Source organism: Pseudophryne corroboree, chromosome 4 (assembly GCF_028390025.1).
Source record: "Pseudophryne corroboree isolate aPseCor3 chromosome 4, aPseCor3.hap2, whole genome shotgun sequence".
NCBI classification, from domain to species: domain Eukaryota; kingdom Metazoa; phylum Chordata; class Amphibia; order Anura; family Myobatrachidae; genus Pseudophryne; species Pseudophryne corroboree.
Window position 1 is genome coordinate 374,676,993 of NC_086447.1, and position 16,554 is coordinate 374,693,546.

At 43.3% G+C, this 16,554-nt stretch overlaps 1 protein-coding gene across 1 annotated transcript in view; it reads right to left on the reverse strand.

The window, feature by feature from the left end:
* Positions 1 to 589: 589 nt before the first annotated feature.
* EEF1AKMT4 (EEF1A lysine methyltransferase 4) overlaps positions 590 to 16,554 on the reverse strand; it is a 32,260-nt gene continuing 16,295 nt past the window's right edge. The window contains exons 2-3 of the mRNA XM_063916643.1: positions 3,216 to 3,499; positions 590 to 1,163 (exon numbers count right to left, since the gene is read on the reverse strand). Of these exons, the coding sequence (XP_063772713.1) occupies positions 879 to 1,163; positions 3,216 to 3,499 (569 nt within the window). The 3' untranslated portion in view covers positions 590 to 878. The remainder of the gene's footprint in view (positions 1,164 to 3,215; positions 3,500 to 16,554) is intronic.

The window sequence follows — 16,554 nt, forward strand, 5'->3', positions numbered from 1 at the left end:
TTGCGATGCGTACTGTCTATTCTTTGTGTGTAGTAGGGGTGCACCAAAATGTCTAGTTACAGCTTTGGTGCAAGTGTCATGTATACTACACAGCCCAGCAGCATTGTTACCCCTTTCCAACACTTTAGTAGAGTCCACATCAAGTCCTTGTTTTTATATTTGAATAATAAGAATATTCATTCCGATGGGACCCAGAAAAGGACAGGTAGGACCCCAATTTTTTAAAAGTGAGGGGTCCGTGGGACCCACTTTTTTGGGGGCTCAGCGCAATCACTGCTGTTGCCCAAACAGTATACCGAAAATAATAAAAGTTTAAAAGAAATTGAAGAAAACTCTCTGGAGCTCAGAGATATGCATCCTCTCCTGAGGGCACTTTTTTTCTAAACTGCCTGTGGGAGGGGGCATAGAGGGGAGGAGCCAGCACACCCAGTGAAGAAATTTAAAGTGCACTGGCTCCTTTGGACCCCGGCTATACCCATCGTACTAAGTCTCCCCAATATCCCTTATGGATGCCAGAGAAACACAGGACGACTCAGACATAAGCAAAACATTAAAATGATAATATAAACAAAATTCTCCAGATCTCCAAAATGCTAGGATACTTTTACTATAAAGGCACTCTGCCGTCGGCATAGGCACAATTATAAACACATTATATACAGAATATATATATATATATATATATATATATATATATATATATATATATATATATATATTATTATTTTTTTATTTAATTTATTTATTTATTTTTTTGTAAATGTAAAAAAAAAACAATAAAAATTCATTCCTCTCTTCCTTACAGTTTTCAGAATTTTTTTTTTTTCACACTACAAGACCCATTAGCCATTGAGGTTTACGCTTCCTGCCCATCACAGTCATATTTGGATGTTACTAAGGAAATCCTCATTGTCAGATTCTAGAAGAGTTGATACTTGCTCCTGAACATAAGGTTTCTGAAGACTTTGGCCCTTCTCAAGATCACAGGGCGTCAAACGTCTCCCTTTATGCATAGTATAGAGGAAATAGTGGAAGTCTCTTCCATAGGTGTCATAAGACACAGACCAGTCATACTGAGGTTGTGCATAGTGACGTATGCGAAAGTGTGGTTGTGAGAACGTTATAGAGATGAAGCAACCGCTGGGAGTGAGGACACGACTAACCTGCAAAACAAAAAGGGAAACAAGTTTAGGAGGCAAACAGCAGCACAAGTTATACTTTAATAAGTAAATGGAGAAATTCTGAAACCAAACACACTAACATGAAACGTAACAATCACTGCCAGAAAAGACGTCAAAAATAGGCTGCTGTGTGAGCACAATGTCAGTTTGCGTAGCGTATCTTTCCCTAGACACACACATGACCGAGAAGGCTGTATTATCTGCTGGTGCACACACAAGATGCACTAACGGATTCAGTATGATTTACCGGCGGCCGAATTGCCGACTGTCAATATTCCGACAGCAGCATCCCAGCCTCCAGTATGCCAGAAGCGGGACAAGTGCAAAGAGTCCCCTTGCAGGCTCGGTGCGCTCTCCACTGTATATATTTCCACTCTATGGGTGTCGTGGACACCCACGAGTGGGAATAGTCCCCGTAGCACCGCCATTGCTGACTGGCGGGATTCCGGTATCAGTATCCTGAACGCTGGGATCCCGCAGCCGGCAAATTAAATGGATCGCGCACTGATAAGTGCATATGACTGACTGTTTGTGAAAGCAGCGTGGATGCCGCTGGGTGCTCCCTTTGATGCTCAGACCGATATTGTTATGAGTGCATATTTTATACATTTCTTTACTATGCATGAGACGGGAAAAATTATTTTGGTTTTAAAAATGAACAGGGCAGTGATGGACTACAGAGAAGTAACAATAAATCTACATCCTGGAGAATAAAAGGTGCACTGCTCCTGCCACAGGTTCTATTCTCACTCTACGGGTGTCGTGGACACCCACGAGTGGGAATAGTCCCTGCTAGTCAGCATGCCAACTGTCGGGATCTTCAGGGGGCAGGATGTAGGGGGAGGTGTTGTGAACGACATCCCATTTATTAGAGCAGGCACATTTACAGTGGTATTCCTTGCTTTGCAAGAGGGTGCACAGCCTTTCTTTGACCCCTACAAGACTCCCAGTGATGACATTTGTACTCTATATTATGGGACATATGTTGATCCTTCTAACTGCACGTCTATGGGAAAGCATACAGTATTTCTTCTACCAATGTAATACAAAGTTTTAAACACAAGAAGTGAAGACAGTCCAGATGATGTATTAAAAACATGACAGGAGTAAAAGAGAAATCTTGATAAAATAGGGTGTTTAGACTTGGAGACATTTTTCCTTTCCCACCATGCTCATTTTCTAGAGCACCTGCCAATACACAATTTTCACATGCTGACTGATGTGGACAAGCAACTTAAATATGGACTTGGCTGACCGTCTTTATGTAGAACCTTATGCCATTCATAGTGTCACTAACCTTAACCATAAAAAACAAGCATTTGTAACATTACATACAGTATCCTAAAATAAAATGAAGGACATGAAAGCTAAAGAATGAACTCTATATTTTAAATTATTTTACATGCCAAGAACTACGTTATTTAGCCTATACTGAAGTCATGCAATTGAATATACAAAAAGAAAAGAACAGTAGAACAAAACAGGAAGAGATCTGTACTGTAATGCCTACAACAAACAACAACAAAGGCTGGTAGCAGGGATGATGCTAGATCCAAGAGGGCTAATGGACATCTGATGTCAAGGGAAGGCGTGAGGCCAGTGGGATAGCACTTTTTACTATCCACATCTACAACTACTCCCTTTAGTAACCTGGTGGAGAGCGAAGCGAGCCGCTGACGCCGAAGCGTGGAGAGTGAAGCGAGCCCACAAGGGTACATTTAGGGTCCAAAATCTGACCTTGCTCATCCCTCCTGTTGTTTCAAGTCACGTGGAGGTGACGTCAGAGGTCCTTTAGCCAACTTGGATTTAGTCATAACCCTAGTAGTAGTGGGTCCTCTATCCTCAGCTTACCTATCAAACAGCAGCATCTAGTGCACAGAACAAAGAATTACAGCACAATATAAGCAATAAAGGATTTCCCGAAAACTTACTGTAAAAACAACCTTTAAACAAAACAACTACAGTCAAAGAAACGTGGTTTCCAATGGATATTTTATGTGACTGCCATCAATATTAAAAACAGATTTATCTCACCTCACTCAGCACTTCATCTACTAGGCTGGTAGTTTCCTGGGTAACTGTCCATGGATCTTTCTCATCCACCATCATAGCATCAAGAGTGCCTTTTTCAATAACCAGGTCAAATGTCCCACCAGGAAACTGCAGCTGCCGAGCGTCCATAACCATCCAGTTCATGTCTGGCACATCTGCATGTCTCTGTGCCATCTCCATTATGCATACTGGAGAGTAATCAATACTAAAGAGTGGACTCACTCCTTCCTTGTGCAGCTGAACACTCAATGAGCTGGTACCACATCCTGGTTTAAAGTAATAATAAAAAAAAAAAAAGTCAAATATCACAATATCAGTAATGATATACAACAAGTAAAAGACATTATTCAGAACCTGGACTGAAACAAAGAGGTTAATTACATAAGAAGGGCACAACAATTAGAGAAGTCTTAAGAACAAGACAAAACACACTGGAACAGACAGTATACCTTGGACTTCACCGGTGGACAGATAAGCGCTATTTATTTTACTCCCTTTTACTCGTGCTGAGCATAAAGGGAATAGGGGAGTGGGATATGCTCTGCACCAGCTGAATAATTAGTAGTATTAAGATAAAAGAGAAAACCACGACTAATATCCGTCAGTGAGTCAATCGCTTATTACTGGATATTCGGGGGTGCTACTAGAGACAATTATATTGTACAGAAGGAAGAAGAGAAAGAATGTCTTTGTTGGCGCACATGAGATAATTAAAAGTTAACTTTTAATAAATCCAATAAGATTGTCTAAACACAAAATAAGACAGTAAAATACACTAACTACACACAGTGAATGAAATATTTAATAAAGTGAATATTTAAAACCCAAGGCTCGCTACCTGTGTCGTATCTTGTATTTATTCAATTTTATTATGTCTTACTATGGATCTAAATGCTCTAGGTCAGTGGTTCTCAAACTTGGTCCTCAGGACCCCACACAGTGCATGTTTTTCAGGTAACCCAGGAAATGCACAGGTGTATTAATTACTAACTGACACCGTTTAAAAGGTCCACAGGTGGAGCTAATTATTTCACTTGTGATTCTGTGAGGAGACCTGCAAAACATGTACTGTGTGGGGTCCTGAGGACCGAGTTTGAGAACCTCTGCTCTAGGGTAATTATTCAATAGTCTATAATATACAATGTAATAGTAAGACTATAATCAGTCTAATAAATTCAGTATTTAGACAATTCTCGTGTTAATTCCCAGAGATTAATTCTTATAATATAGGGGGTGATTCTGAAATGATTGCAGCAGCAAGTTTGTTAGCAACTGGGCAAAACCATGTGCACTGCAGGGGGGGCAGATATAACATTTGCAGAGAGAGTTAGATTTGGGTGGGTTATTTCGTTTCTGTGCAGGGTAAATACTAGCTGCTTTATTTTTACACTGCAATTTAGATTTCAGTTTGAATACACCCCACCCAAATCTAACTCTCTCTGCACATGTTATATCTGCCTCCCTGCAGTGCACATGGTTTTGCCCAACTGCTAACAAAGTTCCTGCTGCAATCAACTCAGAATTACCCACATAGTACTAAATGCTGTGTGAATACTACTAGGAGTATAACATTAGTTCCCATGCAGTATAATATTGGAGACATTTTACATCTGAAATTGAGCTGATGTGGCCCCTAAAATGAGTGCCACTATTGTACTGTTTGTGGCAATGAAATCTATATATATTCCTAGCTAAATCACCTGTATTTAAAGCAGTCAAAAGTTAATGTTTGGGGATTTACTCAGTGTAATATCCCTTCTCCAGTAACTGCATCTATTGTAAATGGATAACTTTGTTATTGCTAGACAGTCGCCAGATGTTCTACAACAATTGAGGCTCTTATCCAGTAATTACATGATATCTGTAATGCTGGTGTTATTGCATAGTACTTATTATGGCAACCCCACAGTATTATCTTTATTTGTTATAAATATATGCACATCTATCTTTCAGCAATAGCTGCACTAATTGCAAGCAATTGGGATATAGTAAATAAATGTAGTCACTGAGTGTATCTCCTGTGACTGAATTCATACACTTATTGCTCATATATTGCCTTTATTACTGGCAACTATAGTGAGGACATGTAATTAAGGGGTTCACTACGGTATGCCGGCGGTCGGGCTCCCGGCGACCAGCATACCGGCGCCGGGAGCCCGACCGCCGGCTTACTGACAGTGTGGCGAGCGCAAATGAGCCCCTTGCGGGCTCGCTGCGCTCGCCACGCTACGGGCACGGTGGCGCGCTATGCTATTTTATTCTCCCTCCAGGGGGGTCGTGTACCCCCACGAGGGAGAATAAGTGTCGGTATGCCGGCTGTCGGGATCCCGGCGCCGGTATACTGTGCGCCGGGATCCCGACAGCCGGCATACTGAAGACCACCCGTAATTAAGTATAGGTTACTAGCTCTTCTATTACTTTGCAAATGCTGCTATTGAATGTCCCCACCGTGAGCATTCACATTAACTCAGTTATCCTTCCAGCAGTAGGTTCATCTATTGCAGATGGATACAAATGTAACTTTCAGCAAATAACTGTACTACTCACAAGTGAATACAATGTAGCTGTTAAATGGAGTCACTAATACCCCTTTCACACCGCAGCTTTAAAACCAGTAAATTGCCGATTTTTCAGCCTTCCTAAACGGCTCTAGCTGCGATGTGAAAGGGCCACCTTGAATTTACCGTTTTCAAAATACTGGTATTTTGAAACGGTTAAAAAGCAGGGTCCTACCCGGTTCAGAACCGTTTCACTGTGCAGTGTGAAAGGCTCTGAAACGGTATTTCCAAGCCACAGGAGGTGATAGGCTGTCTCCATGAGAGTGGGTTTAGAAGCGTTTTCTTACTGCAAATATATTATACAATGGCAACTTGGAGTGATGAAGAGGTGAGGGAGCTGATAAGAATCAGAGGGGATGAGGAAATCTGCAGACAAATAACTGGGACAGTCAAGGATGCACTCATATATAAAAACATGGTTAAAATGCTTCAAGCTGCTGGGTTCCATCATACGACTATCCAAATTATTAATTAATTAATAATTATTAATAATGTGTGGGCCAGAAAAGTCCATTTATAATGACAACCACTGTTTTCTATGGGAGAAACGGGTTCAGTGTGAAAGGTACCAAAACGGTAATGAAATGGTAATATACTGGTTACAACATGCAATGTGAAGGGGGTTTAACTGCTCAGACCCGTTTTAAGAACCGTTTAAAGAACCGTTTCAAAAGCAGGTTTTGCGATGTGAAAGGAGCATGAGTGTATCCCCTGTTACTGAATTCATATAAGATCATTGGGCTGCTTATATATTGTTTTTATTGCTGGCAGCTATGTGAAGCACGAACATATAAATATCAAGTATTGGCTGGCTATTTTGCCACTGAATTAATTTACATATACATATTAGTCATGTTCATATGCAGTTGAGGGGAGCTGCTAGTATACACAATCAAATAGGTATTCGCATAGTATATCAATATGTGCAATAGTCATCTCTCTCTTTAGTTTTCAAGGGAGCCACTCTATTGTTCCAGCACTCTAAACGGGTGGTATTCATGTGACCTGCGGTCGGGAGACCGACAGTCACATGACCTCCTCCACCATCCCGACCAACATGCCGACCAACAGGGACTATTTCCACTCGTGGGTGTCCACGACACTCAGAGTGGGAATAGAACCCGTGGTGACCGCAGGTCACCACCGAGCACGCAAGGGGCTTGCTGCACTCGCCCCTCCCCGCCAGCATCCCAGCGTCGGTAAGCTGACCGGCAGTCTCCTGACCGCCGGTCAGCCATACTACACCCCTCTAAACTTAATGTCTCCTGTTACAAATGATTCATTCTCACTGTACATGTGAACAGCTCTTACATAGTAATTTATCATGTTATCCCCCCAGCAGTAGTTTCATCTATTGCAGATGGATACAAATGTAACTTTCAGCAAATAGCTGTACTACTCGCAAGTAAATAAATTGTAGCTGTTAAATGGAGTCACTGGGTGTATACCCTGTCACTAAGTTCATGTATAATCATTGGGCTGTTTATATATTATTTTTATTGCTGGCAGTTATATAAAGCACCAACATACAGAATCAAGTATTGGCTGGCTGTTTTGCCAATTAATAAGTGCTGCAGCTATTGAGTTTTTCACTCTAAAATTGATTTACATATACACATTAATCGTGTTCACACACAGTTAAATGGAGCTGCTAGTATACACAATCAAATAGGTATTAGCATAGTATATCAATATGTGCAATAGTCAGCTCTCTCATTAGTTTTCAGGGGAGCCACTCTAATATTCCATCACTTTAAACTTAATGGGGCAGATGTAGTAACCTGGAGAAGGCATAAAGAAGTGATAAACCAGTGATATGTGCAAGGTGATAAACCCTCCAGCCAATCCGCTCCAATATGCAAATTGACAGTTAGGAGCTGATTGGTTGGTGCGTTTATCACCTTGCACTTATCACTGATTTATCACTTCCTTATGCCTTCTCCAGGCTTAATACATCTACTCCAATGTCTCCTGTCAGCAACATTGCACAACAGAATTATACATTATTATTGTGTTAGATCCGTTTGCGTGGTAAAATATATTGTTTACATATAATACATTAACGAGACCAGGTAGCGGTCATAGCGCAGCCGACATGTGCTTTTTTGTGTGGACTTTTTCTAGAAAAAGCCTAGAAAAGTCCAAAACAACGAAACACGTGTCGGCGGCGCTATGGCCGCTACCAGGTCTCATTAATGTATTATATGTAAAGAATATATTTTACCATGCAAACGGATCTAACACAATAATAATGTATAATGCTGTTGTGCAATGTTGCTGACAGGAGACATTAAGTTTAGAGTGCTGGAATATTAGAGTGGCTCCCCTGAAAACTAATGAGAGATGACTATTGCACATACTGATATACTATACCACAGGTTCTCAAACTCGGTCCTCTGGACCGCACACAGTGCATGTTTTGCAGGTCTCCTCACAGAATCACAAGTGAAATAATTAGCTCCACCTGTGGACCTTTTAAAATGTGTCAGTGAGTAATTAATACACCTGTGCACCTGCTGGGTTACCTGCAAAAATAAGAATTTACTCACCGGTAATTCTATTTCTCGTAGTCCGTAGTGGAAGCTGGGAACTCCGTAAGGACCATGGGGAATAGCGGGCTCCGAAGGAGGCTGGGCACTCTAGAAAGATCTTAGACTACCTGGTGTGCACTGGCTCCTCCCACTATGACCCTCCTCCAAGCCTCAGTTAGGTACTGTGCCCGGACGAGCGTACACAATAAGGAAGGATTTTGAATCCCGGGTAAGACTCATACCAGCCACACCAATCACACCGTACAACTCGTGATATGAAACACAGTTAACAGTATGAAACAATAGAGCCTCTCAACAGATGGCTCAACAATAACCCGATTTAGTTAACAATAACTATGTACAAGTATTGCAGATAAACCGCACTTGGGATGGGCGCCCAGCATCCACTACGGACTACGAGAAATAGAATTACCGGTGAGTAAATTCTTATTTTCTCTAACGTCCTAGTGGATGCTGGGAACTCCGTAAGGACCATGGGGATTATACCAAAGCTCCCAAACGGGCGGGAGAGTGCGGATGACTCTGCAGCACTGAATGAGAGAACTCCAGGTCCTCCTCAGCCAGGGTATCAAATTTGTAGAATTTTGCAAACGTGTTTGCCCCTGACCAAGTAGCTGCTCGGCAAAGTTGTAAAGCCGAGACCCCTCGGGCAGCCGCCCAAGATGAGCCCACCTTCCTTGTGGAATGGGCATTGACAGATTTTGGCTGTGGCAGGCCTGCCACAGTATGTGCAAGCTGAATTGTACTACAAATCCAACGAGCAATAGTCTGCTTAGAAGCAGGAGCACCCAGCTTGTTAGGTGCATATAGGATAAACAGCGAGTCAGATTTTCTGACTCTAGCCGTTCTGGAAACATATATTTTCAGTGCCCTGACAACGTCTAGCAACTTGGAGTCCTCCAAGTCCCTAGTAGCCTAGGCACCACAATAGGCTGGTTCAGGTGAAACGCTGACACCACCTTTGGGAGAAACTGGGGACGAGTCCTCAATTCTGCCCTATCCATATGGAAAATCAAATAAGGGCTTTTACAAGACAAAGCCGCCAACTTTGATACTCGCCTGGCAGAAGCCAAGGCCAATAACATAACCACCTTCCACGTGAGATATTTCAGATCCACGGTTTTTAGTGGTTCAAACCAATGTGATTTTAAGAAACTCAACACCACGTTGAGATCCCAAGGTGCCACAGGAGGCACAAACGGGGGCTGACTCTGCAGCACTCCTTTTATAAATGTCTGAACTTCAGGTACTGAAGCTAGTTCTTTTTGAAAGAAAATCGACAGAGCCGAGATCTGTACCTTAATGGAACCCAATTTAAGGCCCATAGTCACTCCTGCTTGCAGGAAATGCAGAAATCGACCTAGTTGAAATTCCTCTGTTGGGGCCCTTTCGGCCTCACACCATGCAACATATTTTCGCCATATGCGGTGATAATGAGTTGCTGTAACCTCTTTCCTGGCTTTAGTAAGCGTAGGAATGACTTCCTCCGGAATGCCCTTTTCCTTCAGGATCCGGCGTTCAACCGCCATGCCGACAAACGCAGCCGCGGTAAGTCTTGGAACAGACAGGGCCCCTGCTGCCGCAGGTCCTGTCTGAGTGGCAGAGGCCATGGGTCCTCTGATATAAATTCTTGAAGTTCTGGGTACCAAGCTCTTCTTGGCCATCCACGAGTATCGTTCTTACTCCTCGCCTTCTTATTATTCTCAGTACCTTTGGTATGAGAGGCAGAGGGGAGAACACATAAACCGACTGGTACACCCACGGTGTTACCAGAGCGTCCATAGCTATCGCCTGAGGGTCCCTTGACCCGGTGCAATATCTTTTATAGCTTTTTGTTGAGGCGGGACGCCATCATGTCCACCTGTGGCCTTTCCCAATGGTGTACAATCCTATTGGAAGACTTCTGGAGGAAGTCCCCATTCTCCCGGGTGGAGGTCGTGTCTGTTGAGAAGATCTGCTTCCCAGTTGTCCACTCCGGGAATGAACACTGCTGACAGTGCTAACACATGATTTTCCGCCTATCGGAGAATCCTTGTGGCTTCTGCCATCGCCATCCTGCTTCTTGTGCCGCCCTGTTGGTTTACATGGGCGACTGCCGTGATGTTGTCTGATTGGATCAGTACCGGCTGGTTTTGAAGCAGAGGCCTTGCCGGCCTCAGGGCATTGTAAATGGCCCTCAGGTCCAGAATATTTATGTGTAGGGAAATAACCTGACTTGACCAAAGTCCCTGGAAATTTCTTCCCTGTGTGACTGCCTCCCAGCCTCAAAGGCTGGAATCCATGGTCACTAGGACCTAGTCCTGTATGCCGAACCTGCGGCCCTCTTGAAGATGGGCACTCTGCAGCCACCACAGTAGAGATACCCTGGTCCTTGGAGACAGGGTTATCAGCCTATGCATCGGAAGATGCGATCCGGACCACTTGTCCAACAGGTCCCTCTGAAAAGTTCTTGTATGGAACCTGCCTAATGGGATTGCTTCGTAGGAAGCTACCATTTTTCCCAGGACTCGCGTGCAATGATGCACCGCTACCTATTTTGGCTTCAGGAGGTCTCTGACTAGAGATGACAACTCCTTGGCTTTCTCCTCCGGGAGAAACACTATTTCTGGTTTATGTCCAGAACCATCCCCAGGAACAGTAGACGTGCCATAGGAACCAGCTGTGACTTTGGACTGTTTAGAATCCAACCATGCTGTTGTAGCACTTTCCAAAATAGTGCTACCCCGACTACCAACTGCTCCTTGGACCTCGCCCTTATAACGAGATTGTCCAAGTACGGGATAATTACAACTCCCTTTTTTTGAAGGAGTATCAACATTTCGGCCATTACCTTGATAAAACACCCTCGGTGCCATGTACAGTCCAAACGGCAGTGTCTGGACTTGGTAATGGTAATCCTGTACCACAAATCTGAGGTACTCCTGGCGAGGATGGTAAATGGGGACATGCAGGTAAGCATACTTGATGTCCCAGGATACCATGTAATCCCCCTCGTCCAGGCTTGGAATAACCGCCCTGAGCGATTCCATCTTGAACTTGAATTTTTGTGTTCAAGGATTTTAAATATAAAATGGGTCACACCGAACCATGCGGTTTCGGTACCCCAACCCGTGTGGAATAGTAACCCCGTCCTTGTTGAAGTAGGGGCACCTTGAGTATTACCTGCTGGGAAAACCGCTTATTAATTGCCTCTAGCACAGCCTCCCTGCCTGAGGGAGTTGTCAGCAAGGCATATTTTAGGAAACGGCTGGGGGGAGACATCTCGAATTCCAGCTTGTACCCCTGAAATACTACTTGAAAGAAACAGGGATCCACCTGTGAGCGAGCCCACTCATTGCTGAAATTTTTGAGACGGCCCCCCACCGTACCTGGCTACACCTGTGGAGCACCCGCGTCATGGTGTGGCCTCACAGGAGGCGGGGGAAGAATCTTGATTCTGGGAACAGGCTGACTGGTGCAGCTTTTTTCCCTCTATCCTTGTCTCTGTACAGAAAGGAAGCGCCATTTGTTTCTGAAGCCGAAAGGACTGTACCTTTGTCTGTGAGGAAACCTGAGGTAAAATTATTTCTTCCCAGCAGTTGCTGTGGATACGAGGTCCCAGAGACCATCCCCAAATAATTCCTCACCCTTATAAGGCTCTCTATGCGCTTTTTAAGTCAGCATCACCTATCCAGTGACAGGTCTCTAATACCCTCCTGACAGAATGGACATTACATTTATTTTGGATGCCAGCCGGCAAAATATCCCTCTGTGCATCCCCCATATATAAGACGACGTCTTTAATATGTTTTTATGTTTGCCAACTAGTATCCCTGTTTGACAGGGTCACCGACCACGCTGCAGCAGCACTATCTGCAGGTCTCAGTCTAGTACCTGAGTGTGTAAATACAGACTTCAGGATAGCCTCCTGTTTTTTTTTTTTTTTTTTTCAACAGGTACCTATTAAAGTGGCCGTATCCTAAGACGGCAGTGCCACCTTTTTTGACAAAAACGTGTGAGCGCCTTATCCACCCTAGGGGATATCTCCCAGCGTAACTTATCCACCTGGCGGGAAAGGGTACGCCATCAGTAACTTTTTATAAATTACCAGTTTCTTAACGGGGGAACCCACGCTTTCACACACTTCATTTATTCATCTGATGGGGGAACAAAACACTGCCTGTTTTTTCTCCCCAAACCTAAAACCCATTTTTAGAGGTGCTTGGGTTAAAGTCAGAAATGTATAACACATTTTTTATTGCCGGGATCACGTCACGGATGTTCCTAGTGGATTGTGTATATGTCTCCACCTTGTCGACACTGGAGTCAGACTCCGTGTCGACATCTGTGTCTGCCATCTGAGAGAGCTAGCGTTTTTGAGCCCCTGATGGCCTTTGAGACGCCTGGGCAGGCGCGGGCTGCGAAGCCGGCTGTCCCACAGCTGTTACGTCATCCACCCTTTTATGTAAGGAGTTGACACTGTCGGTTAATACCTTTCACCTATCCATCCACTCTGGTGTCGGCCCCACAGGGGGCGACATCACATATATCGGCCTCTGTTCTGTCACCATATAAGCCTCCTCATTCAACATGTCGACACAGCCGTACCGACACACCGCAGACACACAGGGAATGCTCTAAACGAGGACAGGACCCACAAAAGCCCTTTGGGGGGACAGAGTAAGAGTATGCCAGCACACACCAGAGCGCTATATATATACAGGGACTAACTGAGTTATGTCCCTAATAGCTGCTTTTTATATAATATACTGTATATACTGCCAATTTTAATGCCCCCCCCTCTCTTTTCCCTCTTACTGTACTGTAGAATTGCAGGGAAGAGCCAGGGAGCTTCCTTCCAGCCGAGCTGTGAGGGAAAAATGGCGCCAGTGTGCTGAGGAGATAGGCTCCGCCCCTTTTTCGCGGCCTCTTCTCCCGTTTTTTATGGAATTCTGGCAGGGGTATTTACCTCATATATAGCCCCTGGGGCCATATATTGAGGTATTTTAGCCAGCCAAGGTGTTTTTATTGCTGCCTCAGGGCGCCCCCCCCAGCGCCCTGCACCCTCAGTGACCGGAGTGTGAAGTGTGTGAGAGGAGCAATGGCGCACAGCTGCAGTGCTGTGCGCTACCTTGGTGAAGACAGAGTCTTCATGCCGCCGATTTTCCGGACCATCTTCTTGCTTCTGGCTCTGTAAGGGGGACGGCGGCGCGGCTCCGGGACCGAACATCAAGGCTGGGCCTGCGGTCGATCCCTCTGGAGCTAATGGTGTCCAGTAGCCTAAGAAGCCCAATCCGGCTGCAAGCAGGCGAGTTCGCTTCTTCTCCCCTTAGTCCCTCGCTGCAGTGAGCCTGTTGCCAGCAGGTCTCACTGAAAATAACAAATTCTAAGACTATAACTTTCTAAGAGCTCAGGAGAGCCCCTAGTGTGCATCCAACCTCGGCCGGGCACGAAATCTAACTGAGGCTTGGAGGAGGGTCATAGTGGGAGGAGCCAGTGCACACCAGGTAGTCTAAGATCTTTCTAGAGTGCCCAGCCTCCTTCGGAGCCCGCTATTCCCCATGGTCCTTACGGAGTTCCCAGCATCCACTAGGACGTTAGAGAAACATGCACTGTGTGGGGTCCTGAGGACAGAGTTTGGGAACCTGTGTACTATGCTAGTACCTATTTGATTGTGTATACTAGCAGCTCCATTTAACTGTGTGTGAACTGTGAACACGATTAATGTGTACATGTAAATCAATTTTAGAGTGAAAAACTCAATAGCTGCAGCACTTATTAATTGGCAAAACAGCCAGCCAATACTTGATTCTGTATGTGGGTGCTTTATATAACTGCCAGCAATAAATATAATATATAAACAGCCCAATGATTATACATGAACTTAGTGACAGGGTATACACCCAGTGACTCCATTTAACAGCTACAATTTATTTACTTGCGAGTAGTACAGCTATTTGCTGAAAGTTACATTTGAATCCATCTGCAATAGAATTACTATGTAAGAGCTGTTCACATGTACAGTGAGACTGAATAATTTGTAACACGAGACATTAAGTTTAGAGTGCTGGAACAATAGAGTGGCGCCCCTGAAAACTAAAGAGAGAGCCGACTATTGCACATATTGATATACTATGCTAATACCTATTTGATTGTGTATACTAGCAGCTCCCCTCAACTGCATATGAACATGACTAATATGTATATGTAAATTAATTCAGAGTGAAAAATCCAATAGCTACAGCACCTATTAAATGGCAAAATAGCCAGCCAATACTTGATATTTATATGTTCGTGCTTCACATAGCTGCCAGCAATTAAAACAATATATAAGCAGCCCAATGATCTTATATGAATTCAGTAACAGGGGATACACTCAGTGACTCCATTTAACAGCTACATTGTATTCACTTGTGAGTAGTAGTTATTTGCTGAAAGTTACATTTGTATCCATCTGCAATAGCTGAACCTACTGCTGGAGGGATAACTGAGTTAATGTGAATGCTCACGGTGGGGACATTCAATAGCAGCATTTGCGAAGTAATACAAGAGCTAGTAACGTATACTTAATTACATGTCCTCACTATGTATAGTTGCCAGTAATAAAGGCAATACATGAGCAATAAGTGTATGAATTCAGTCACAGGAGATACACTCAGTGACTACATTTATTTACTATATTCCAATTGCTTGCAATTAGTGCAGCTATTGCTGAAAGATAGATGTGCATATATTTATAACAAATAAAGATAATACTGTGGGGTTGCCATAATAAGTACTATGCAATAACACCAGCATTACAAATATCATGTAATTACTGGATAAGAGCCTCAATTGTTGTAGAACATCTGGCGACTTTGTCTAGCAATAACAAAGTTATCCATTTACAATAGATGCAGTTACTGGAGAAGGGATATTACACTGAGTAAATCCCCAAACATTAACTTTTGACTGCTTTAAATACAGGTGATTTAGCTAGGAATATATATAGATTTCATTGCCACAAACCGTACAATAGTGGCACTCATTTTAGGGGCCACATCAGCTCAATTTCATATGTAAAATGTCTCCAATATTATACTGCATGGGAACTAATGTTATACTCCTAGTAGTATTCACACATTTAGTACTATATTATAAGAATTAATCTCTGGGAATTAACACGAGAATTGTCTAAATACTGAATTCATTAGACTGATTATAGTCTTACTATTACATTGTATATAGACCATTGAATAATTACATTTAGATCCGTAGTAAGACATAATAATATTGAATAAATACAAGATACGACACAGGTAGCGAGACTTGGTTTTCAATATTAACTTTATTAAATAATTTCATTCACTGTGTGTGTAGTGTATTATTTGGTGTATTTTACAGTCTTATTTCGTGTTTGGACAATCTTATTGGATTTATTAAAAGTTACATTTTAATTATCTCATGTGCGCCAACAAAGAGACATTATTTCTCTTCTTCCTTCTTTTACTTATGCTACCTACCTTTTGTTGTTTACTGCTAGAATTAAACTATGGTTTTATTATAAGGAATCTGAAGTGAATCATACTAATTGGGACTAGCTTGTTCCTTATTTTTATTTACGGTATTTATTGCTACAGTTGCCGTTTAAAAATGCTGTTTCTGTTTTATCCCATATATCTACTTATGGTGGTCATGTAACTGAAGACATTCTAAATACGTTTCTGGATCTAAATGTCCCAATACTTGCTGCGGTGCGCTCCCTGGAATATTTTGACAATCTCGACGGTGGGTATGGACAATGTACTAGATATACGAGTGTGATCACCACTGGAACATTCACTCAGCAGGCTCCGGAGATGCATAGCAGTGCTGGCTCTGTGCAGGGCTCCCTTGTTATTGGACACCGCATGCTCTCCATGAAACTGGGCTGGGAGCACAGCAGGCACTGGTTACTGTGTAGGGAGGGTGTAGTTGCCTGATGACTAAAGGTTCATTCTTATAATATTTGCTGCTGAGTGAATGTTCCAGTGGTGATCACAATCGTATATCTAGTACAGGTCCCAGCATTAAGCAAGATTGCTGGGAGAGAATCCGAATCTGCAGAGTGAAGGTGCATTCAGCAGTGAATCAAGAGAAAAATCTGTTGCCTAAGGGCTGTAACACACTGGCCGATTTCTCCCGGATGGCAAAAAGCCGGACAAAGTTTGTCCGGCTTTTTGCCATCCGGGAGAAACCGGCAGAGTCTCGCAC